Source organism: Ambystoma mexicanum, chromosome 13, assembly GCF_040938575.1.
Source record: "Ambystoma mexicanum isolate Mex_15411 chromosome 13, UKY_AmexF1_1, whole genome shotgun sequence".
Classification (NCBI taxonomy): Eukaryota; Metazoa; Chordata; class Amphibia; order Caudata; family Ambystomatidae; genus Ambystoma; species Ambystoma mexicanum.
This window is the reverse complement of record NC_090938.1, coordinates 436,998,627-437,024,538: the sequence shown is the minus strand read 5'-3', so window position 1 is coordinate 437,024,538 and position 25,912 is coordinate 436,998,627. Positions and strand designations below refer to the sequence as shown.

General features: G+C 45.1%; 1 protein-coding gene across 1 annotated transcript in view; it reads right to left on the bottom strand.

Moving 5' to 3' along the window:
• CD79B (CD79b molecule) overlaps window positions 1-25,912 on the bottom strand; it is a 159,403-nt gene that overhangs the window by 29,004 nt on the left and 104,487 nt on the right. The window contains exons 3-4 of the mRNA XM_069634047.1: window positions 19,205-19,519; window positions 11,409-11,527 (exon numbers count right to left, since the gene is read on the bottom strand). Coding sequence (XP_069490148.1) covers window positions 11,409-11,527; window positions 19,205-19,519 — 434 coding nt within the window. The remainder of the gene's footprint in view (window positions 1-11,408; window positions 11,528-19,204; window positions 19,520-25,912) is intronic.

Sequence of the window (25,912 nt, the reverse complement as noted above, 5' to 3'; positions counted from 1 at the left end):
GCCCTCCGATTATTGTGCTGTGCATTTGCTGCTGTGCTAAATGCATGCATAGTGGGATAAAGCCCCATACAGGAGAGAGGAGTGCACTGGTTACTGCGCTAGCAAGACTTGCATTTTAGAGCCTGATTCATGGAACGTTTTCCTATGGGATTGCGCCATTATAAAACACTTCCATGAATCAGGCCCTAGCTGTGTGGCCAGGGGTCCATTCCAGTGCATGGATGGAAGAGTGTAAGGACTGGGTCTGTCCTATGTGGGTTATGTTAGGTGCCTGGTGCGACCTATGAGCGATTATGATTTTATGTGGAGAGATGTGAGATGCGTCATTGAAGGCTGCGGTGTATATCCCTCAAGTTCACATTTACCGGTCATCGTGCATGTTCACCGGCGTTTTCGTTAAGCATCCCAGAGGCGTTTTGTCCAGTGTTCCCAAATGCTTACTTATTAACGGTTGTCTGACCATTGACAATGGGCCTCATTACAACTCAGGCGTTAAGGGTTAACACCGTCGTTAACCCTTAACGCCTGATTCCGATTTTAACGTCTGCTTTTAGCAGCCGTTAAAATCCATGGCGCTAAAGCGCCTTGGTGCTAATTACGCCACCGTAATTTACGGTGGCGTAATTAGCGCCTTCCCCACTCCCATTATGTCCTATGGGGCAAAAATGGGAATGGGGAAGGGTAAAATGGGAAATGGGGATTTACCGCCCCACTCACCTTGGAATGGGGCGGTAAATCCGCCATCCACCATGGTGTAAACGTAGTTTACACCATGGTGGTAAAGTTGGCGTACTTACCGCCTGGGTCGTAATGACCCCCAATGACTATTTCTTGAGCCAAGCCAATGGCCAAATTTAAGAGAAGGCATCGTTCCCCTCTTGCTTTGATATGATATGATAAGTCATTTATAACGCACCTGTACACAAGCGTTTCTAGGCGCCACGAGACAAGGAAGGAAAGATAGGAGGAGGACAAAACAACAATCTTGGTAGGCCTTGTGTCATTCAGATTGCGCAAGTCTTCCTCTCAGAAAAACCTGAGGAGGCTGTCCTCTGGCTTCTAGACCTTCCTGTGTGCAGAGGTGAAGTCTCAGAGATGTGGATTATCAAAAATGTGCTGCCATTCCTAAAACACAGGTGCAGCTATAGCTTGATTAGCAATGCTTTGTATGCAATCCTCATAAACCAGGTAATTAAAAAAGAGCAACCAATCTTTCACATAGCAAATGTAAAATGCACGATTGTGCTGAGCTATAAGGGCTGCATAAGTGACTGGAACTGTGAACTCCCACCTTCTTTTGCACCCAATGTACAGGTTCCCTGAAGATAAGCAAAGGAGGAATATCGACAGTTCGCTCTTTCATCGTGAAAGTGTCATTGACACTAAGATTCATTGGCTCACGCTGTCGAAACAGTACACTGAACTGCCGAAAACATGATCTGTCTTTGAGTCTCAAACCGGGCACCACAGGAATTCTAAATTACTGAAGCCTCGTGCGCTGACATCCATTGGAAATATGTGGGCCAGATTACAGAAAGTTTGCACCCGTGCAAGTGCAAAGTGTGCACGATATTAGCCCTAGGGCAAAGTTTGCCCTATTTTTAAAAAACACTGGGACACATTAAAAAACCATTGCACCTCGGCAAGTGCAGTTTGGCATATGTGTTAACACTAGGGCAAACTTTGGCCTGTGCACAAATGCATCAAAAATGTATCTTTTTAGCACTTGGCCAATTTTAGCCCTGGTGCTTTAAGTATGCCAAACTGCACTTGCTGAGGTGCAATGTTTTTTTAATGTGTCCCAGTGTTTTTTCAAAAATAGGGCAAACTTTGCCCTAGGGCTAATACCGTGCGAACTTTGCACTTGCACCGGTGCAAACTTTCTGTAATCAGGCCCATGGTTGTGATAAAGAAGTTTTGTATTGCACATTCGTTTTTATAAAATAAGAGACATTTGCTGTTAACTTAACACAGCCATTCCAGTGGTAAAAAAGCACGAGCAATTTCCACATAGTGAATACAATTAACCCGCATTTTCAAGGTGATCCTGAAACCATTGCAAATCAAGTTCTAACCAGCCTCAAATGTTTAAAAGATGTTCATGTCACCTTATAAAAGGCTTGTGCAGAGCACGCGTGAACCTTCACCAGAAGTTTTTCGAAGGAAAGGCAGCAGACCCTCATGAAGGGCATAAGAGCATCTTTTAGGAAAGATCTAGAAACCAGACACTTAACAGTTTTGTTGTCGCAACTCGCAAAGCAAGGAGGCGCCAGTATTTTGGAAGAGGAAGGCCATGAAAGAAAATGGCAAAAGTAAACAGAGTGAGAATCGCAAGAAAATAAAGGCCAAAGACCGAGTTGAAGACCAAGAAAGAGAGCACCAAATTAACATCAATCAGAGATGTGGTGCCGGAGAAGGCATAACTCACACTCCAGAAAGAGAACCTGATTTGAAAAGATCTGCCCACTCTTTGTACAGGAGTGAGTTGCTGTGTAGTGAACTTTCATCCCATGGTTCTGAGTACTCCAGTAGCCATCTGGTCGAGTGTGTTTTTCAGAAAGCTGATTCATCCATCAATTAGTCACCTGAGCCAAATTCAGCCATCCTCTATACGAGGGCCATAGCATTGCTGAAGGAACTAACTCTATGAAAAGAAGAGCTACTATATGAAACGGTTCCCTACTTGACGCATGCCACAGAAGTCAGACCTATAACAAATCTATGATTGAGACCATTGAAGCCCCGCTTTGCAGATAACCAAAAATAAATAAATCCAAAGAGATCAATCTTTTACCTGTACAGGAACACCTGTGATCACACTTGGACCTGTGGCTGAGAGAGAGAAAAACAGCAAGATGGAACTTCCAGTCCAGAGACCTATCACCTACAGCATTGCCAGGTGGTTCCAAGATCTGCCTTTAGGTGAGAGACTGTCACTATACGAATGCAGTAGAGGTCTCGGAGCGCCTTACTTGGTTCAAATATTGAAAATGTGGGCGTTGAAAAAATAAGTTACTAAATGTTTTCAGGAAAGAATAGGCAGATTAGGACAGACAAGTGTTAGTAGTGGAGGATAGCAGGGATATGTGTGGGGAAACAGGTATGCCTTGAGGCTCCTTCTGAAAGTGCTGATGGACGATGCTGTGAGTATGTGAAGAGGTAAGGTGTTCCATGTCCTGGGTGGGTAAATGCTTGTTTTTGTGTGCGTGTGAGTTTGCAGAATGGAGTGTGCAGAAGGTGTTGGCTGGCTTGTCTGGTGTTTGTGTGGGTGATAGGTTTGGGTTTGTCTTGAAGGTAAGATGGAGTTTTGGGGTGCATAGCTTTGAATACAATGTAGTTCTTTAAAGGCAATTCTCTGGGATATAGGGAGCCAGTGGAGCTGGGGCAAGAGTGGAGGTGATGGGTAAATGTTTGGGTAGGTGGAGGATGAGTCTGGCTACTGCGTTTTGTATGGCTTGCAGGGTGCAAGAGTGCTGTTGGGAGTCCAGTGAGGAGAGCATTTCCATAGTCCAGTTTAGGGAGAACCAGTGCTTGGACTGCAGTGCGGAATTCTACAGTAGGAAGCATATGTCTGATTTTGCATAGGAGGTGTAGTTGTAGATTGCATGTTTTGGTGACAGTGGCTATGTGGTGTGTGAAGGAAAGGTTGAGGTTGATGGTGAAGTCAAGGGATTTAACAGGTGTGGAAAGGGACATGTGTGGGTTGACCGTGGCAAGTTCTTGGATCCATGGGTGAGATGTGCCTTGGGGGACAGATGAGGAGGTATTCTGTTTTGGAAGGTTTGAGTTTGAGGAAGTGGGTGGCCATCCAATTGGCAATAGGATGCAGCTTGAGGTGGGCATGCATCAACCAGGTAGTGTGCATGTTTTGTTTTGGCAGTGATGGTGACGATAAGGTGAAAGGTGCCCCATGTGTTGGAGTGTTTGGGAGTGGGGATGTGAGTGGGAGTGCTGATGGGAGGGCTGTCCTGATGTGTATTTTGGAGTTGAAGTAGTTCATGAGGGAGTTGCATACTGCGGTGGATGGGGATGCAGAAAGTGTGGACGGTGGTTTGAAGAGATGTTGAATAATTTATGAGTGAGATTGGTGGCAGATCGGAGCTCTTGGAACTAATAGGTGGCTTTGGCATTGCTTGTGGCTATTTTATATTCGTTGCAGCATTGACCTGGTTTTTAAGGGCATGTGTTCTTTGGTCAGGCTCTTTTTAGTTATCTAGCTTTCTGCTTCAGAGAGGAGGGAACTCTTGAACCATGGTTTGAGGTGGTTGTTGTGAGGTTTTTGTAACTTGATGGGTGCCATTTTGTCGAGAGCCTGTGTGAGGATGGCGTTATGTTTTGTGGAGTTGGATGGAGGTATTTGCAAGTGGGGAGGGGGAGTGGAATGAGTGGTGCTAAGGCTAATGTTGTAATGTGTTTGGTTTGTCTGGCTGGGAGGGAAGGGTTATGTGTGGCAGGTTGGGGGATTGTGTGTGGTAGTGTGAGCGTGAAGGGAATAGCAAAGTAGTCAGTCCATGATACCCGGATTCGATTCACCCCTGGAGACATGATTTTTGCTTGAGATCAAAAGCTCCACGATGATGCCAGCAATGTGTGTGGGATAGGTGATGAGCTGTGTGAGGTCGTTAGGGGTGGGTGGAGAGAGGATAGTCTTTAGTAAGTCAGTTCCATCAGTGTGGAAGTTGGCATTGTGTGTAAGAGGGCGATAAATGAGGCAGAGAAAGGTGGGGTGTGGGTGTGATGGAGAGGAGCAAGTGAGAGAGAGTTCTTCAAAGGATGCATATGGGGGTGGGATTACTAAGTGTGAGTGCGCCTTTATATACATTACTACTAGGAGCCTCTTTGCATTGCTTTTCCCTGTTACTATATGTTAGTTCCACAGGTTATAGGATTAGTTGCCAACATGTGGCAAACAATCACACCAGCGGTATGATCTGGGTACTGCTTGAGCATAAGTATGTGTCTAATGTGCCAAGAGCGTTACGTTGGATTCCTATTAGAGAGAGTATTCTCTTTCTTCTACCAGCGGTCAGCAACCCGCGGCTCTCCAGATGCTTTAGACTATGGCCCTCATTCCAACCCAGGTGGTAAGTTCCCTACTTTACCACCATGGTGTAAACTCTCTTTACACCATGGTGGATGGCGGATTTACCGCCCCATTCCAAGGTGAGTGGGGCGGTAAATCCCCAATCCCCATTTACCCTTCCCCATTCCCATTTTTGCCCCATAGGGCATAATGGGAGTGGGGAAGGCGCTAATTACGGCACCGTAAATTACGGTGCCGTAATTAGCGCCAAGGACGCTTAGCGCCTTGGTACTTAACGCCTGCTGAAAGCAGGCGTTAAGGTGGAAATCAGGCGTTAAGGGTTAACGGCGCCGACGGCGCCGTTAAACCCTTAACGCCTGGGTTGGAATGAGGGCCTATGACTCCCATTATCCCTCAACATAGACAATGCTGCCTACGCCAGGTGGTAGCTGCAGTCCAGAACAACAGGAGTGTCAAAGATTGTAGACTCTTGAGTTATACGTAATGTCTTGATTTTCATAATCCAATTTAACTTCCCTGGGAGATCTCACATTACTTTCCTTGCAGGATTCTGCAATTTAAGGTACAAAGGTATACAATTGTCTCCTCCTCGTCTTTGGTTTCCATAGATCTTGGGGGCCTTACCAAGTTCCTTACTTTTCTGAGACACATTCTTAATTTTGTGATAAGCAATTTAAAACTTTGCTTTGAAGGATTTGATTAGTTCGACAGAACAGATGAGCAGTGCTTAAGACAATGGTCGATTTAGGGTGCTATAAAAACACAGTCCCTCAATCGAAGAGGAACAACTAGGGGGAGGGATAGGTTTGGTCCTATTGGACCAATGTCAGAAAACAATTGTTGGTACACAACAATGTTTCAGAAGTTGCACAAATATGTCACCCCAAACCTAATGAAATGTGGTTTAGTGAGGCCTGGTCTGTTGATTATGTCCTGGGCAAACGATGAATAGATGACTGTGTTCATACCAGTAGGGAGTAGACCAAGTTTTGCCATTTGAGGCCGAATTAATATTCAGAAGGAAAGCCTGCACTCACCTCTTGCATTCTCAGTGGACAGGACCTGGATTAAATGCACAGTACTGCCAGCCTTTCCCAATTGCACAAGGCACCTTTTAGAATCACGGCAGTGCACAGTTGGATGGTAATGTGAAACGAATTCAACAGAACATGTAAGGTCTTGCACATTGTCTGCATTCTAGTAAGCATAGCCCATACTGTTTGCATAAAATGTGATTTCGAAAATGGATTAACAGCAGAATTGGGGGTCTGTTCTATATCTTTTGGCCCCACTAACTATGTAAACAACTTAAGACACATCTTAATATTGATAGGAGCTCTAGGCACCTCCTGTTTATTAACATGGCCTTGCAGCCCGATTATCAATTGGGGAGAATACCATTGTGACTGAACTGGCAATTTTACTCATGACAGAAAGTGGCTTCCTGTATGATGGAGTAGGGAATGTAAATAGCGTCCCTTACTGCTCACCTATGGAAAGGATATCCAGTCTCCCTCCCTGTTTCTGAAAGGACTTCCCATTCCATATCCATATTTTGTTTCAGAGTGAAGGGAAAAGAATAGCAGCACTGCATACCACGCCAGGAACTGGGTAGTTGGATGGGACAAAACCATCCATTTACAGAGTAACAGCAATGGAGCTGTGTGCAGATGTACTGTTCAGCTGAAATATAAGCAACATAAATAGAAAACACATCGAACTGTAAGTTGAAGTAATTTTTAATAAAACACTGTTTTTGTTTCCCTTTTTTTTCTGCAGGATTCATTTTAGCGATGCATCCAGGCAGCTGTATGACGTATTATGGTGACGGAAAACATGTGTTACAAGCACAAGGGGAATGCGTGTATATGTTTGCTTATCTGGTATTTTTGTTTTTCTTTATTATTTCAGATCCTTGAGAAAGGACTTTGTCCGAAACTTCATGCAATAAAAGCCTGTTTTCTCTCTTCAGAAAACGAAAGTGGTTAACATATTTGACTGATACAAAACAGTAGTTTTAACTTATGGTGAATAAACACTGCATGTTTTGAATTATGCTGTAAGGCTAGTCCAGCGGATGGTTCACACAGTTTCTAACAGATCTCTTGTTATCATTTCTGGCGTCGTAAATTGTCAGAAAGAGCCCAGCCACATCTGCCTCCACCACGGTCAGAACCTTTCTCTTAGGATTCGCCACATGAAGTCTTGCTAGGCACGGGAATCTGGGTGGACCTCGGATTCCCATGCCTGTCACCACTTCCCACTGTGAATCGGAAAGAATCCCTGCCATGTGCACAAAGTGGAGATCAGAAATGGTAGCCACCAGGAACACCTCGATGGCTGCCATACCAATGGATATGATATGGTATTTATAACACGCCTACACACAAGTGTTTCAAGTCGCGACAAGGCAAGGAAGGGGGAACAGAGGGAAGACAGAGACAGCGATCCTACTAGGCCAAGTGACATTGAGATCCCGCAGGTGCAGGGGGAGGGGGAAAGTGATAGAGGGCAGAGCATTTTTAGAAGGTGGAAAACATGCTGGTGCAGTGAGCAGGGATCAGGCTTCTCCGTGGCCATTTAATACGGCCCCCATAACGAGGCATCTGGAATTCCTGTTTGGTGGGTAAACCCTGAGGGGAAATCTGAGTTCAGAGTTTCCACTCCGAGTTCCTACATAATGCAGAAAGTCCTTTGGGAAAAAGGTGGACGTGGAAACCGTCATCTTAGAGGTAGAAGCCATAATTTACTGTGTATTTAGCAATTGATGTATTTTATACTTTTCCCAGTGCTGTAAATGGAGAGTGTTCCTCTGAGACTCCCACACCAGAGCGGCAGCGTGCAAGCAACGGAAAGGGGCTTGGCATGCCTGGTGTTATTGACAGAAACTGCAGTGCAGCTTTCCTGCAGAGTGGTCACAGTCTTCCAGGATGGGTGCTTCCACTCCTACAGCAGCCTGTCACGTGCCTCTGTCCACATAGTCCTCGCATACAGCTTGGAGGAGTGTGACCCAAGTGTGAACAGGTGGCACACTCTGCCTATTTACCCTACTTCTCTGCCCACCACTTGCTCGCAGAGGGGGCAGGGAACTCATGAAAAACAGGACGATAAGCAAAACAGGTAGCTCTTAATGGGTCTCTTGGCATGAGGTTCTGAGTCTTCCTAAGCTTGAAGTCAGCTCCGGGGATCCCAGGAGCTCTAGAGGCGTAGCGTCCCTCTGCTGAGTCTCTTTTTGGTTTTATGCCTACATCCTAATCCAATTAGGAAGAGGAGGACGGAGATGGGTTGGACAGCCTGGTCACAGAACACACACCAATTGACTCCCTGTACAGTGTTTGCGGCGTTGCCACAAGATATGTCCTCACAGCAGACACCTAGTAGGCATGGCATTTTCTCACCCAAGAATGCTGATCAGACCAGCTGAGTTTACAATTGTTTCCTGTATAGCCATTCCAAGCGGGTGCAGCCCCATTCCTGCTCTGAATTTGCCTTGCTTGATTTCTACCTCGCACATTTGCCTATCGTTTGGTGCAAGGTTATGTCCATGATAATAGCAGGAGCTATATACTGCAACACCTGCCTAGCACACTAGATCATAAAAAATAAGTACAAGAGACTTACATATTGCCAAAGTGTATGTGTGGAGAGGGCTATATGTGGCTCTAGAAAAATGTTCCAGGAACTTCTCAAGACTTTCCTTTTCTCCTCCTCCTTCCCTCTCCCCCTACCTTGCTACTGCTTCTCTGCCGCTGAGACTGCTGCCTGGTCCCTTATGAGTATTTGGGGGCCAGGCCCTCCCTTGACCAGTCTCCCCCAGCATCCCTTACCAGCACTTGCCTACGGGCACCCTTTCCCGGACTAGCCCAAATCTGGCCAACCATGTCCACTGCACTTGTTTTGCCTCTCCCACTTATCCTTTGGCACTTGCCCTCTGTGACCCCCCCGCTGCAATTGCCCAGCCCCCTGAGACGACCACTATTGCACTCTCACCCCTTCACCCCTTCCCAGCCCTTCCCCCACGTTCACCCTCTCCCACTGCACTTCCTTGTCTCTGTACTTTCACAGTAAGAATGTCACAAGGCCTAGTATGATCATTACTGTTGTTTTATTTTTCCTATGCAACCACCCCCCCCCTCTTTCTTTTTTTGCCTTGTGGCAACTGGAAACACCTGTGCATAGGCGCAATACAAATGTCCAATAAATACAATTATTTTAATACAAATATAGGGAAAATTAGGCTTATTTTGTAATCATAGCTAGATTGTAGGTGCTATTTGGTCTTAAGTGGGCCCTGCATGGTGCTTGTAGTTGTCCACTGTGTTTCTGTCCTGAGAGAGTGTCGCTATACAGCAGCAGAGAGAAAGGCAGAAATACCGTGGCTACTGAGGTTGGGTGGGACAGGTGGCATCAGACTGCCTCTATCTCACCTTGAAGCCAAGCCAGCATCCTCTCTGTTTGCTCTCTCCTGCTAACGACCAATTCATAGAATATGGAAGGAAATAGGAGGTGAGGGAGGACTTGGGGAAGGGAGGGAGGGACTTGGGGAAGTTCGCGTTCGCGTTTTATCAGTGTTGTGTTAGAATGTGAAAGGTTATGAGAACAGAGTTGGCCTTGAGGGGTAAGTTACATCTTGCCTCTCTGGTAGATCTCAATTTACATAGATCAGGACTGCCAGCCCTACCTCTTCAGCCTCCATGCCATCTCTACAACATTTAGTGCCTCAGGAGCCGGTTTTATTAATGCTTTCTTTAATTTATACTTTCACTTATTTGGAGATCTGGGTGTGGCAATTCGATTCACCGGTATGCCGAAGACACCCAGTTCTACGTTGGAATGCAATCAGATGAACATATCCATCGCCTGACTTGCACACCTTGAGGTGACAGTCTTGGAAACGGACGACACAACTAAAATTCAACCCTGCTAAGACTGAAGTGCTCCTTTTCTCCTTGGGAAGAGTTGACAGGATAGGTCCACCTTGGTTGTCTATCTAGTGCAGGTTTTCTATTTCCCAGACTGTCACGATCAATGCCCAAATTATCGGGCTTCTTGATTGATAGCATGTTATCGCTGAGGGAGCAAGCGTAAAAAATGACAGAAACAGCCCAATATCAAATAGCTATCCTGATGCGCATCGAAATTGTCCCTGCCATTTCAGAGCTTCCGCTAAACACTTCAGTCGCTAGTTCTATCCATATTGAGGGGGGCGTGGGGAATGTCACAGCTTTCAATTGTGCGGGCGATTAGTGGTATGAACAAGAAAATGGGGTCAGATCACTCGTGTTCTTTCTATACCCTGGCTTCCTTTTGAAGGCAGAATTCAAGTTACGCTGTACGGCTCAGCCTAAAAGACAGCTTATCTTCAGCAGTGTTACTATTTAGCAGCTACACTGCAGATGCCAGGATGCATTTAAGATACAAGGAGCAAGGCCTCATCATGACTTAGTGCTCCCTGAGTAATGATAGTTCATACTAACACTCAAGCATATGCAAGTCCCAGATTTTGGAATCCTTACGATTGCCTCCTTTACGATTGGCTTTTCGGAAAAACAGATATAAATGTTTCTACTCACTAGTTGAGCCAGTGGCTGAAGGTCGCTAGTTCATTTGGGGATCTTGTTTCCTGTAATAGTACTGGCTCGAGAATGGTAGGGTGGGTGTGGGATTTGGTGTTTTTTAAATGATAGCTGCCTGTATTTTTATTGTAGGGTCTATTTTGTCTTTTTTCATCTCCTATCCTTTGCTGTGCAGTGCTGCGCATGCTTGGGCCAGGCATATGCTCTATTAAATGCATGTACTGAAATAATTCTAATAATAGAAATGAATTTGTAAAGTGGCTGAAAGTGGGATTACAAGGGTTGGACAAGGTGCGATACGTAGCGTGGGGAGTGGAAAGGTGAGAAGCGACAATTTCAGTAGAGGCGGAAAAGGGGCGGCAGGGGAGTGCATTCTGACTTTCTCTTTGTAGATGGTCCCAGGTATTTTAGCCTCCCTCTTCTTGCGCTTTTAGTTAGTTTTCTTCCAAGGTGATCCTGAAAAGTTTTTCTTTGACCTGTTTATGAGATTCTTATGAGGTGGATCTGACCGACCTCTAGATTTCATAAGACGTACTTATGGCGCACTCTCATATCCGAAATAAGCTTATGTCGTAATAGGAAGGAACACTTACTTTCCTTAGCTTCACAAGTTAGTTCCAGGCCAACTATAATCCAAATAAGCTACTATCGGGCTGGAAGTGGAACATATATTTCTCTCTCGGCCAGGCAACCTGTTTGTGAAGGTAGGAAACGTAAGTATGTCTTCCCTTTCCATTGTATTTCCTGCGATCTTGGAAGGGCTGTCTCCAGGTTTACAGTAGACTTACCTTTTCAATGACCAGAAGGAAGGGAACAGCTAGGAAAACCACAATCAGAATAGTTTGTATCAAGATGATTGCATCCTTCAGAGTGTTTCGAGTTGCAATGCTTTCTGTGTTACCAAAACCTGCAGGAAGATAATAAGGGATTCATTAATAATTTTCATTCCTTTCGTATTCCATTCAAACAAAGTAGACTTACACTATTAGATTTGGCGTCACCGCTTTTCAACTCCACTGGCTTTTTACTTTCGTGTTGAATTTTTGCATGCGTAAATTAGAAATGTCTTCTTTCATAAGTGATATGACTGTGAAAATACACTTTAAAAGTGAGCGACCTAAGGTTATCTGGCTTTACTGAATGAACTGTTTAGCCTGAAAACCGAAAAACTTGCTCCTGGTTTGCAAAAAGAGCACTGGCAAAGCCACAGGTTTTGGTGCTTGCTGTTGTTTATGGCATTTTACATTTATAGGTAAGGATGCTGTACATACTATGGCTCGTCTTACCTAGAAATTCCAAACAGGTCTCCAAGTTAGTGGTTGCAAACTATAACACTAGTAATAGATATCGTAGAAATACTTACCTTCACTTCAGTGTACAAAAGTGTTTTGACCATATGCATTACTTATGTTATATGTCAGCAACCAATAACTTGCAGACATGTTTGGAACTTTTTAGGTAAGCATGATGACATTAAGGCTGGACTATGGTGGAAAGGGTAGAAATGTGCTAAGGCAGAAGGGAGAAAGGGTGAGCTAAGGTGGGAACCCTATATTCTGCTCTTTCCCCTCACTTTCCTGTGTGGCAATTGCTTCAGACATAAGCACCAAGCCCACAAATGTTTGGAGGAGGTCCGGATCTACCAAGGCCCATATAAAGCCTGGAAATTGAGAGGACTGGGCTCCTGTGTTTAGGAAGACTGGATAAATATGTATGCGTGCGTGAAATGTATAAAGCACTAACCTAGCTGGGAAGAAGCCCATTGCTGTAAAAAGGAGACGCACCCAAGGGTGCGGAGATGGCACAGGATGTGGGTTGGGTAGGAAGAACAGTAGGTAGTTCAGAAAAGGAAGGTGTTGAATCACTAATGATTATCCCAGCAACAAAGACGTGGAGGCGCAGCATGTGGTAGAGGTTTTAGCCAATTAAGAGAAGAATAACAATGCAATAACAGAATGGACAGGATTAAGAAAAAGTTGTTCTTAAATACCCTTATCTCTAAATACAAAGTCGAATGGGATGGTATTTCAGAAATTAGAACCACTAAAATAAAAAGAGGTGAACGTGAAGATTAGGGGCCTGATTCATATACTTTTTTGCGTGCTGCAAAGTGGCTCTGTGCACTTATCAGCACACAAAAGTCTGTTTACCGATTCATGGAACTCACTTTGCATGTGTTTCCGAGTCCTTGTGGGTACTTTGCACAGGTCCGTTCTGTCTCTATGTGCTGTAGAGCGACTTGCGCGAGACCCCATCTAAAGTGTGGGATGGTCCTACCCAAAGTAATAAACAGGAGGCTGAACATGCATATTCCCCATTCCCCATGCAGAAGAGGAAGAACAAGGTATTACGTGGCCGTGTCGAGGGACATCCTGTGCGAAGAAATCGCACACCCAGCAATGGGCACAACCAAGTGTGTTCATGGAGCTGACAGCACAACGTCACGTCAGGGAAATCAGCACGCAAAGCTTGCAATCTCACCGTCACAGGAAAGCATGTGCAAAGTCCCAATCGCATAGGAATCAACGTGCAAAGGTAAAGTCCAATCAGGAATTTAGGGGTGCAGGCACGCAGTTGGGGTGCCGATTGCAGTTAGTGATGCATGCATGCAGATTAGCGGGGTGCAGCTATAGTTTATGGGGGTTCGCACAGAGATTTACCAGGAGCAGACTTGAGTTATGAGACATGTAATGCATATTGTCAGGGTGCAGTTATGGGTTACGGGGGACTCAACGCAGTGTCGCTGGGGTGCGGCCTTGGTAATGGGGAGATGGTACACAGTATTGCCGGGGTGCATGACTTTGCGGACGAGGAGTCGCAAAGGTTAGTATTGTGGCTAGATCTGCTTTGCATGGGGGCGTGTCAGGGGCGTTACGCTGCAACTCAGTGTTCATTATGCATCGGGTTAGTTTGCCTCTCAGATTCTATGAATATGCATAATGCGTAAAGGTTCCTGTGATTTCTATGAATCGGGTCCTAAAAGTCAAACTCTCAGGTGGGCTTACCTACCATCCCTACTACGATATTTGTTTCTCTGACTATTGATGTTTTGTATGAAAATACAATATCACTGTGAGCATGAAAACTGTTCCCCTTGTTTCTTAGCGATGAGGGTGAGTTAATTCATGGGAATGTGCCAGACATTCTAAGGCTGAGAGGGTTGCTCAGGGGCAATGCAGAGCATCACATCTTTGAAACCTGGTCCAGTGCTAGCGAATGCTCGCTGGCATAAAGCGCGTTATAAAAGCGCAATTACATTTTTTTTTAACATCAATTGTACATTTTTTTATTGCTGTACGGCCTTAACGTTTGTGTCTTTAAAGGCCCCTGCCATATGCAATTTCGTTTGTAATGAGCCTTTAATAGAAAAATAATACATTTGATTGTAACGTTTTTCCTTTACTTTTGAAAGGCTTTTAAGACTCTGGCTTGAAAACGATGTAAACAGCACAACGGAAAACATTTAGTGAAATTTGATCGAAATAATTAGGCTCAGTAATAAGGTGCTTCAAAGTTTGTTGTTTTGTGTGGGGTTTTCCACAGACCCTAAATAAAAAGGCTTTTCGTGTGCATTTCTTGAAACTGTCCACTTTCATTTTCAGGAATTCTGGTATAAACCTGTGCCCTGCCTGGATCGAATCTACCAAATGTAAAAACATACATGTATCTATGAGAAATTCGTGAATCTCAGTATAAATGCCAACTTTTACAATGAATCAGAACATAGTGGTTAGGGCTCTCTTGCAAAATGCACTTTGACTTCTAAACATGTTTTCAGACGACAGAAGGCAGGTACATGAGTAATCCCAATCTTCTGTGGTCAGCATCTGCAGAAATAGCCTTCAGTTTATGGTCTGATAGGTCTCGTAGATAGTAAATATGTTTGAGAGTGTGACCAAAAGAGTTTTGTTGTTTATTCTGGTCAGTAGTAAAACACGGGACAAGCTAAATACCTACAACTATTTAGGAGTTTCAATTGTGTGATAATGTGGGAGCCTTGTAGATAGGAAAAGTTGCAAGGGAACAGATGTCACCTTGCCCTTTGTAGCAAAATCTTTAGAGGGGATTAATCATTTGTTCGGTTAAATATTTTTCCAGGTCATCGGAGGTTGTATGTAGCCGCATAAACTAAGAAGGTCTTTTAAACGTGCCAGAAATCTGTGGAATGGAGTTGGTTATCTATAGCTCAAGGGAAATAATATTTAAGCAGACCTTCCTCTATTTGCTAAAATAGGTCAGCAAGACCATGTGCAATTATACTTAAAGTTAAAAGGTTAAAGCCAAAAATGTCTAGCAATGAATTATGTTTTCAATGGTAATGTTAAACCATATACCAACGTCAGGACCTACTACAGCCAATCCCAAGAAGAGGTGCGGTTTAAAATATGATCTGGAGATAAAAATGAAGATAAGCCTGACCAATGAAAATGGAAGAATTGAGGAAAGATGGGATTTATTTGAAGAGGTTTTGTCCAATAATATTTGGTGGGTGGAGAGTAATAAATGTATCTGGGAGTGTTTTTTGTTGCAAAAAAGTATATAAACTACCAACTGATGTTGTAATATGGAGACTTGGGTTAGTTTGGTCCTGCAACACTATCTAAACGCTCCCCAGTGTCATGAACCACCGAATTTGGCCTTTCTGGACTTCGTGGGCCATGAAGCATCGCACATAAGCTCAGTGATTCCTCCAAGATGGCCGACGGCCCAGAAACACTGCGCGCTAGCCTTTGCGCGCAACACTCTGCTTCCTAGAAAACAGGCATGCCGCCGCGGCTCTGCGCGTCTCAACGCAACTGTTTGGATTTGCTAGACGTATGTTTCGAGTCCGTTCACCATGATATCGCCAGTCTTATCCTTTTTTCTCCCTTCTTGGAACCCCCATCCAGATTCTTACCTTACCCGCTAGCCTTATCCCACATCCGGATCCCATCTTGCGCTCGTACAGAGGTGTTCAAACCTGAGCGTAGGACATTGCTCCTCCTCTTTCCTGGATTCGTGGCTAACATTCGTGGATACTGAACGCTGTCCGGCTTAAGCAGCCGGCTACCACGCTGGAACCCGAAGACTCGCGCTCCAACCTGTACAAGTCTCGGACAGTGAGGAAGAAGGAAGTCGCATCCAAGAAGACCACAAGCAAGGAAAAACAGGTGAGAAAGAGAGAAGCTTGTGACACCCGGAACTTTTGTACAATAACCTTTGTTTATGTACAACCGTGTTCTCGCTTCCTAAGTGGTGGACCTGTTTTTGGTTCAGGTGATTAGGTAGATTTGGAGTATGGGTATGAAATTAGTTGAGCTTCAGGGTTTGGAAACATGGATGGTTGAACTGCTCTGTGCTGTAAATCCTTTGTATATATTTTTACCTAGTTTGTTATTTTAGAGGTGTGAGGGGGTATCTCACCCCATAAGCCCAGTGTGAAGCTTGACCTGATACCATTTAGTTTGCTTGTCTGGTTGGCTGGAGCCCTCACCTGAAGCTAGGGGGATATTTTAGGGAACGTCCAATCATAAATACCTTTCGGAAGAAGGCCTTGACATTCTTTTGTATTTGCCATGCAGGCGGAGGTCCTCACCTCGATTTTCTTGGTTAGGCGAAGTAGTGAAGGGAACCTTCCTGTTGTCTGGAAAAGAACGTCTTGTAGTAGAGCAGGCTGTACTAGTAAAAGAAGAGAGAGCGAGAGCAGCGGTACTGTAGTGGAAAGCATTGCAACCCTACTATGCTCAAGTGTTGGGGATATGTCCGAAATATTGGCCGGTGAGTGTTTTTGATAAGATGTTGTCTTCTGTCTATGACTGAGAAGTAGAATTAGAGTAAATAGTGAAGTGAGGTAATTGTGGTATAGGCGAGTATGGTGATTGAGTGTAAAGGGCGACTAAGGAATTGGAAAAAGGTAATAACGGAGCTCTTGGGTAAAAATGTTTTCATGCTGCAGGTTTGGTTTCGTACCAGATTTTTGGTGAAACTATTTTTTTTTTTTGACAACTTGGATTGAAGTGTGCAGACTCAGTTGAATCATTTGTGGCATGTGCTGCCCGGTAGCAAGGCGAACATTTTAAAATATCATAGGGCATGGTGGCGGCAGAGTAAGGGGAAAATGATAAACTCTTGGCTTATTGAGGGATCCTATGATACAGGGATAATGGAGAACCTGCATACCTTTTTAAGTACAAAGCACAAGGGCCTGAAGCTAGAAAAGTGGTTAAACATCTTGGAATTATATGGATGTATGAAAAAAGGGGGATGGGCCATAATGTTGAAATTGCGAGGTAAGGGCCGAAAAAGGAGGGCGCAGGAGTGTCTTATGCACCCCCCCCCCCACCCCATATGGGTACTATCCTTTATCACCCACATAGGGGCACACAAACCCTGAGTGTGTACCACCATTTTCCCCAGCAGCTACTCCAGTGGTTGCAAGACAGACACAGGTAATGCCTCCATCAGCTATGATTTCTAAAAACTGTGATTCTGAGGGAAATGGAAAGGTAACTACTTCAATGGTTAGGGCTGCAGAGAGGTTGAAAATAGGGAGCAGGAAGGGGATAACTCCCCTAACTGCTAGGTTAGCAGATAGATTAAGGGTGGAGGAGCAAGAAAGTGTGAGACCGATAGTTAGAAGAGCAAAGGAAGTATTGGAAATGAGAGAAAGAGGAGGTTCGGCCTCTTGCTGCGAGGATAGAGGACAGGCTGCGAAGAGTAGTAGATGCGCAAGAACGGGAAAAAGGCAGCGCTACGGTAAGCGGAGGAAGAGGTAATGCTGTTATGGTGGCAGAGAGATGAAGAGCGAGAGGAAGTGAGAAGACAGGTAAGGGACGTAGAAGAAGGAAGGTGAGGACATGGGTAGGTTCTTGTTAGATTGGACAACTCAGTTATCAAAACAGTTGAGGTGGACATGGAGAACAGGGATGCTACCAGGGGTACAGAGGCTTAGCAGGGAGGATGGGAAACGGCACCTTATGGTAGTGCTGATTATGCTTCTGTGCCTCTAGCATGGCTGTAGTATGTGGTATGGGAGAGATGGGGGAAGCCCCAGTAAAAACAGGTTTACATCAGTTTCCGTTGCTCCTGAATGGTCTGGGAAGATCATATTATGTGCCACAGTCACACATGGCCCAGAATAGTTTGATGAAGACACTTCCTTTGCTCAATGCAGGGGCGGCAAAGTGGATTTATGCATTAGAGAAACACACTGCTGGTGTCATGTTGGCCATAGGGGACGTGAAGAGCTTATTTACGTCCCTAATGGGGGAGCGATCAAACTTTGGAAGAGGTTGGGAAGCAGGAGTTCAGTTGGATACAAATACCCATGATTTAGCAGCTTTTAATAATCTTAGGGCACAGGTATGAGAGGCCTTGCAGATTATGTACCCTGATATGCCAGATATAATTTCGATTTTAGCTAAAACAATGGAATTAGATGATGATCCTGCCCCACACATCCAGTTAATTCAGGAGATGTGGACGGCAGAAACGGGAGAAGCACGGGACAAGAGTGTGGCAATTCTTTACCACATGCTGAAGAAGGGACTTCCGAAAGAAGTCCAGCACGATTTACATAAAGTAGTAGGGATGGAGGCCAAGCGTTGGCCAGAAATTCAGGCACACATTGTGCATTTCTGCAAGAGAAGACAGGACCTGGGCAACGTGCTTGCCTTGGAAGCAAGACGATAAAGAGCAACACAGGTTTGATCCCCAGGTCTACGCTTAGAAACCTCTGGGTATTAAGCATGTTATAAATAACCAATCATATCATAACAATCATATGTATATATTATAAATAACAATCATATCATCCCACCAACCATGCCAGCACAAGCATCAGTGCAGACATGGGACAAGAATCCTTTACCCCAAGGAACAATTGAGCACTACAGTGGAGCAAGTGTTTTCAGGGGAAATCCTTTTTTTCTCCCAGGTGCTAATATGTCTCAGGAGTAGGACAGCTCAGTGGGATCTCTTATGTGTCCAGTCCTGTGCTTTACCACCGACACGGAAGAGGAACCCCAGATAGGTGAGCAGGTAGGTGACCAAACGCTTTCATTTATGGTTGACACAGGAGATGAAAAGCTCAACTGTGCATGTAAATGAGTTACTGTTTTAATTAAAATATGGCAGATTTGTGCCCTTGCACCTGTTCCTTGAGCTGGCATGCCCTGTTAAGAAGAATGACTGTGCGATTTTAAGGGGTCAAAGACATCTGTAAACTTTCTATTAGTCTTTTAGATGCCATCTCTGCTCTGGCAACTTTTAATAATAACAATAATAACAAAAACTATTTTATTTAAAACCTCAATGTACCACGCAGCATGAAACCGAAACATGCCCTTTAAAGGACCATTAAACACGTCTCTTCCCAACATAGGCAGCTCAACTTACTACTACAAAATGGCTGCCGCATGAAAGAGCTTTAATCAATGTAATGAATATCTTTAAGAGCGCTGGCAGAAAACGAAGTCTCTTTTATAGACAGACCTAAAACTTGATCAAGGACTTGCTGAAGACACTTTTTAATAAGTGATTGTCCTATAACAATTCGACACATTATTTACCTTAAAATGAATAATAATTTAGAATGCCACCTTACCCAGCACTTTGACTTCTGTCCCACAAAACGGCACCTGTGGCCCCGCTTTGGTTTGGAAAAGGCAGTAATAAATGCCGTTGTCCTCATACTGAATCTTGTGCAAGGTGAAACTTGAGCTATTGTTGGTTACAACCGTACTGCCCCGTGCATTAGGGTCTTCTGTCAGTTTCTGCAGTAGCGTGCCACTTTCAGTTCCCCTGTGCCAGGAGACCTCCTTAACGCCACGGGAGCTGCACAGCAGCCCGCAAGAGCAATACAAGTGAACGGTGCTGCCTTTTCTCGCTGCAAGGAAGCGGGGGCGCTGTTGGCATGGTCCTGTAAGGACAAAAAATATCAGACAAGACCGTATTAGTTTTAAAAATCACTGTTCAAGTTTACACAAAATTGAAAGAGGAGGACATGTGTCTAATTAAACATTAGTGCTGCCTTTTCTCACCCAAGAGGTATGCAGAGGGCAAACTTTGCAAACCTTGAAAAGCCTGCTCAGGTGTTCATCCTCCTAGGTTGGTGAGGACAAACATATCAAATGATTCTGGCTAAAATCTTATTAAGGTGAAAAATCACCATTAGCAAACCGTTCCTGCTCTACTTTGACATTAGCAGAACACATGTCACAACAGCAGAGCACATGTAATATCATGTTTGGTTCAAGCCTTTGGCTGCAAATGTGGCATAAATATATACCTTCTTTTTCTGGAAGACCTTAAAGAGGCACCACTGTATTTAAAGAGACATTACATTGGTCTTCCCATGGAAACAACATTTTTTGTTTTGTCTTTTGGGAGGTGATTTAGCTCCACCTCTAATGACAAAACGATTGGCAAAGGAGTACAGATAGATGGTGTTGTGACTAACGCCCCTCCTAGCCTCGTGCAGAAGTCACGTGTTATGTGACACGTGGGAGCCGTGCCATCCTGTCAATCAAGAGCGGTTTCCCGCCCGGCAGTCAGTTTCCACCATGACTCCTGTATTCGCCGCAGGGCTGGTGTAGTGGGTAAGCCCGACTGGAAAAGAAGAGAAGCGGCCCCCACTGCTGCACTGCTGTGAGTGTGCGCGATCGTGGGCCCTCACCATGGTAGGAGGTACGAACTGCCTTGGGGAGAAGGGAAATGGATGCGGCCCGACTGTGGCCAACAGTTGTCCCAGCCCCAACCAGGCGCATCCACACCTGGCCGCTGCCTTCTGGGATGAAGGTGCTAATGCGGCCGGGGTGCTCACAAGTGCTGTGAGAACACAACAAACATTCTGGCCCGGGCTGACAGCCTAAGGACAAGGGACACCAGCTATCAATCTCTCCAACAGCAGACTCTTGCAACAGGCCATCAGCACTCGGCACAGAAGATGTGGCCCACTGTGTTCTCCAGGCACAGCTTTTCCTGCACCACTGCTCCTCATGAACTAATAAAGTTGTACATATAAATCACTAGTTCGTGGGCTCAGGGTCCCCTAGTTGATCATAACGCATGCACCATTTTCCATACACATGATCCCAAAATGTATTGAATGTTGTGTTTGTAATTATTTGAAACTTTACACCTTGCATGGGATGTTGTGAATAACGCCCCTACTGGGCTCATGCAGAAGTCACGTGTTATGTGATACGTGGGAGCCATGTCATCCTGTCAATAAAGAGCCGAGAGGTTTCCCGCTCGGCAGTCAGTTTCCACCATGACTCCTGCCTCCAGGACTTATTTGGCTTCGCGCCAGCGCTGCACACTAGGCAGTGGGCCTGCTCAGCAAGGCCCTCCAACAGCAGGACTGGGGACCACTGGGCCCCTTAACAGGTGGGAGATCGGATGCGACAAGGGACACAAAGCTTGGAGGTGTCGTTTAGATTTTTAACACACTCATTGACTGACAATGGTCAGTCTAATCCCTATGGCCAATGCCAACCACAAAAGCCCACCCTCATGAGACCTATTTGAGCTACCTCTGTTGCACAGTAACATCAAACTATTGACATTCATGGGCTTCCATTATTATGTTTAAGAAGTCTTCCAAAAGATAATGGCTTAAATAAATCTGTAAATATGCTCTTGGTGTAATGAGATATTTCTTAAAAAGGTATTTTGCACAACACAGTTAAGTTACAGTACAAAACAATGGAAGGTAATCTAGCTCCACCTGTTTACAAAAGGATACAGAGGTAAGCTGAAGTCGCAATATGACAACATAAGTTCAATGCAGTACAGTAATATACAGTGAGACAGAACGACCGTGAAGATTAGGCATCAGGCCCAATACTCGGTACGTCACATATTCTGCGTGAAAAGCCATGATTTAGTTTTATTCTTGAAGGCTTGGAAAGAAGGCTCGGTTCTGATGGAGACAGGAAGGGAGTTCCAAAGCTTTGTGGCCAGGACAGGGGAGCTCATGCCCTCAGCTTTTTGAAGTTTAAATCTGGGCAGGGAGAGGCTGTGTATTTGGGCAGTTCTCAAGGGGCGTGTGGACGTATGGAGAGTGAGACGGTTGGATAGGTAGGAAGGGGCCTTATTGGCCAGGCACTTGTGCGTCAAGGCAAGGGTTTTCAGAGAGATTCTGTGTTTTACTGGGAGCCAACGTCGATCAGTTCTGACGTCAGAAATATGGTGGTACCTAGGAATGTTGAGTGCCACTCTGAATGCATTATTCTGGGTAATTTGCAATTTGTTGAGGTTAGACAGGCTAGTCCCCAGGTAGAGGGCACTACAATGGTCAATCTTCGACATGATGAGTGTTCTTGCCAACGTAATACAGTTAGGGTAATTCAAAAATGGCCTGCAGGGCGTAATGAGTTTGCAGGTGTAGGCCGATGCCGACCTTACTGCATTAGTTTGTCTGTTCATTGATAGAGCTTAGTCAAGATAGACACCTAATGTTTTAGTGTCCTTAGAGACCTTAAGGACATTTCCGTCAATAGTGAAAGATTTAAAGGCATGGTCTAGTTTATTAAGACGTTGAGTTGAGCCTAGTATTAGGAGCTCAGTCTTGTCATCATTGAGGCAAAGTTCATGTTGTGCCATCCAGGCCTGAATGACCAGGTAGACGTAATTCAAGGATTTGGTGTCAGCTGTGTGATCCCCTGTAATAGGGATGAGTATCTGGGTGTCATCAGCATAATTAGTGTTAGAAACACCCAGATAATCAAGAACATCAAAGAGAGGTTTGGTGAACACATTGTAGAGAGTAGGCGACACACAAGAACCTTGGGGAATGCCACAGTGAATTGGAGCGGGATCCGCGGAGGCTGTGGGGGAAAAGACCTGCATGGATCTATTGCTTAGAAAGGAGCTGATCCAAGCAGTGGCAGAGTCAGAGGAGAAGGCAGCAGATTTGAGATGCTGGCACAGGATTTGGTAATTGACCAGATCAAACACAGCAGAAAGATCGAGACGTAATAGCAGAGCTAATTTCCCATTATCTTTTAATACCTCAATTTGAGTCTTGAGATCGATCAAGGCGGTTTCGGTCCCATGTCTCAGGCGGAAACCTGATTGTCTCAGACCAAGGAGATTGTTGGGGTCAAGATAGTCTTGGATCTGCAGGTAGGCTGCGTGGTCTAATAGCTTGAGCAAGAAAGGGATGGTAGTGTTAGGTCTAAAGTTAGTTGGTATATTTGGGTCAAGGGATGTTTTTTAAGCAAAGGGATCACCCAAGCGTCCTTGAGATTGTCAGGGACTATACCTGTTTTGAAGGATGCGTTTATAAAGGCTGTGATGAAAGGGGCTAGGTCGTGAGAGGCTACCTTGATGATAGTGGCAGGGCATGAATCACCTTGACAATTAGAAGGTTTAAGTTTGTTCATAATTCCTTCTACTTCGACGATAGTGAGAGAGGAGAAGGAAAAAGGTTTAAAGTTTGTGTTGGCCGTGGGGTAGCACTCATAGGAGTGGACTGAGGTTTATCAGTCTGTAAAGAGTTTTGTTTGCCTTTAATTTTAGATTGGAGGGATGCAATTTTGTCCAGGATGCAGTCTGTATGTTAGTGCACCAATTGCTGTCTTTAATGCAGGTGTCTGGGGGCACTGCAGGTGAGTCAAGTTCCTTTAGAATTTTGAATAATTCTTTGGTATTTGATTGTGCTAGCGTAATGCGATTATTATAAGACTCTCGCCTGGAATATGGCTTCTTTGTAGTTGAGGGAGGCTAGGAAGAGTCCTTCCTTGTGGGCATCGGAAGGATGTCTTTTCCAGCGAGTTTCCGTGCTACGTTTAGCTTTGCGGAGCACTCTTAACTGTGGTGTGTACCACGAATTAGGGTGCGCAGGTGGTTTAGGTTTCCTGAGTTTAGAAGGGGCGATGGAATTTAAAGCTGCAAGCTCCACGTGGTTATAGGTGTCTGCTAAGATTGTGGGGTCAGAGAAGGAATCTGTGGCGTTATTAAGGGTAGGAGGAATGAGAGGGAGTAACTTCTCCTTGGTATTGTCCCTTTTGTTTCTGGTAGGGATGGCAGGTGCAATAGATGGCACCGGACGATGAGCTGCTTCAATGTTGAAAGTAATAATATGGTGAACCCACCAAGCACAAGGTGAGTTGGATAGTAAGCTGATGTTGCAGTTGGCGTCAGTTAACCAGTCAAGAGACCTACCTTTGGTGTGGGTGGGTTCTTGGATGTGATGGGTGAATCCTAAATCTGTTAAGGTGTTAGCGAAGTCTATAGCAGTAGAGTCATTGGGATCTTGGTGGCCTAAGTTAAGGTCCCCAAGAAGGATGATTTGCGAATTAGTTTTGGCTTTGTCAAGTACTAAGGATGTAATGTCATCCACAAATGATGTCGCGGGGCCAGGTGGTCTGTAGATTAAGTGTACAGTAGCTGTTTGATTAGCAGATAGTGGTAGTTTGACCGAGATTAGCTCAGCCGAATCAATGTTTACGTTGGGTAAGGCTCTCAGGCCGAGTGAATTTTTATGGATAAAGGCAACTCCTACCCCTCTAGTGTTGCGGTTGCATTTGGTAATGGATTAATCTAAAGGTATAGCTAGAGAGAGTACAGGTCCGGAGGCAGCATGTAGCCAGGTTTTCGAGATAGCAATAAAGTCAAGCTATTGTGTCTTGATAAGGTCAACAATATCCAGTGCATGAGCTGAGAGAGACCTAGCGTTGACAATAGCACCCTTGATCTGTGTAACTTTGCCTGGTAGAGCAGGGGACATCTGAGTGGATTTAGGAGTTGGTGTATCTGGTAGATAGGGCTAGACATAGAACGTTTAGACCATGAGCAAGGATTTTTGTTGTGACCACTCGTGCGCAAGAATCTGGTTCCTAGTCTCTTGTTACTAATGTGAATTGAGCAAGGTTGGTTGGGTGAGGGTTTCTTAGTGAAGTGATCTAACCATAAAGCGAAGTGACAAAAAAAAAAGTAACAAAGTGACACAGCAATGGATTTCAGCTACAAACCAGCCCTACTGTCAGAGTTAAGACTACTTTCTAGGACTGGAAACTGTGGTGCTAGTATAGAGGGGCAGGCCATTCACATAGAGTAGTAGAGATAATAAGAAGGAAGAACAGGCAAGGCAAATAAGAACAAGGGTGCAGGAGAATGGGGAGAGTGAGATGGTGGAGAAGAAGGAACTGGAACCATGCACTGGACTACTAATCTGGAATCCCATTAGGTGTGTACACAGGGAGAAGAAGGGACTGGGACCATGCACTGGACTACTAATCTGGAATCCCACTAGGTGTGTACACAGGGAGAAGAAGGGACTGGGACAGTGCAGTGGACTACTAATCTGGAAACCCACTAGGTGTGTACACAGGGAGAAGAAGGGACTGGGACCGTGCACTGGACTACTAATCTGGAATCCCACTAGGTGTGTACACAGGGAGAAGAAGGGACTGGGACTGTGGACTGCACTACTAATCTGGAATCCCACTAGGTGTGTACACAGGGAGAAGAAGGGACTGGGACCGTGGACTGGACTACTAATCTGGAATCCCACTAGGTGTATACACAGGGAGAAGAAGGGACTGGGACTGTGCACTGGACTACTAATCTGGAATCCCACTAGGTGTGTACACAGGGAGAAGAAGGGACTGGGACCGTGGACAGGACTACTAATCTGGAATCCCACTAGGTGTGTACACAGGAGAAGAAGGGACTGGGACCGTGGACTGGACTACTAATCTGGAATCCCACTAGGTGTGTACACAGGGAGAAGAAGGGACTGGGACCGTGGACTGGACTACTAATCTGGAACCCCACTAGGTGTGTACACAGGGAGAAGAAGGGACTGGGACCATGCACTGGACTACTAATCTGGAATCCCACTAGGTGTGTACACAGGTAGGATTTGAGAATATCTAGAGAATGAAAGGGAAGCTCAACACATCTGTGCACATTAGTCTAACATATACTCACCCTGCAAGCCCATGAAATTGGGGCAGCAAGACTGGCTTTTGGTTCTCGGTGCAAAGTCACAAACGAGGAGTATACTTAGACGAGACAAGCCTATAAGGGCCCAGCCAGAACATTCAGTGGATGCCTTGTTTGTAAACTGCAAGCACATCCTGTTAAATAAAATACACTGTGGGCTACAGGTAAGACAAGTCAAGGGCAGAGATTGCTTCCTAGGGTATAAGAGATCATCTCTGAACAAAGAAATGCACAGATGCACCTGCAACTAGAGCCCCAAAGAGCTACAAGGTAAGTGACAGAGAGGGGTAGGTTCAAGGCAGGATGTAGGAACAAGGAAAACTGTAGCGAGGCACTAACACTAGGTAACTGAAGCAAG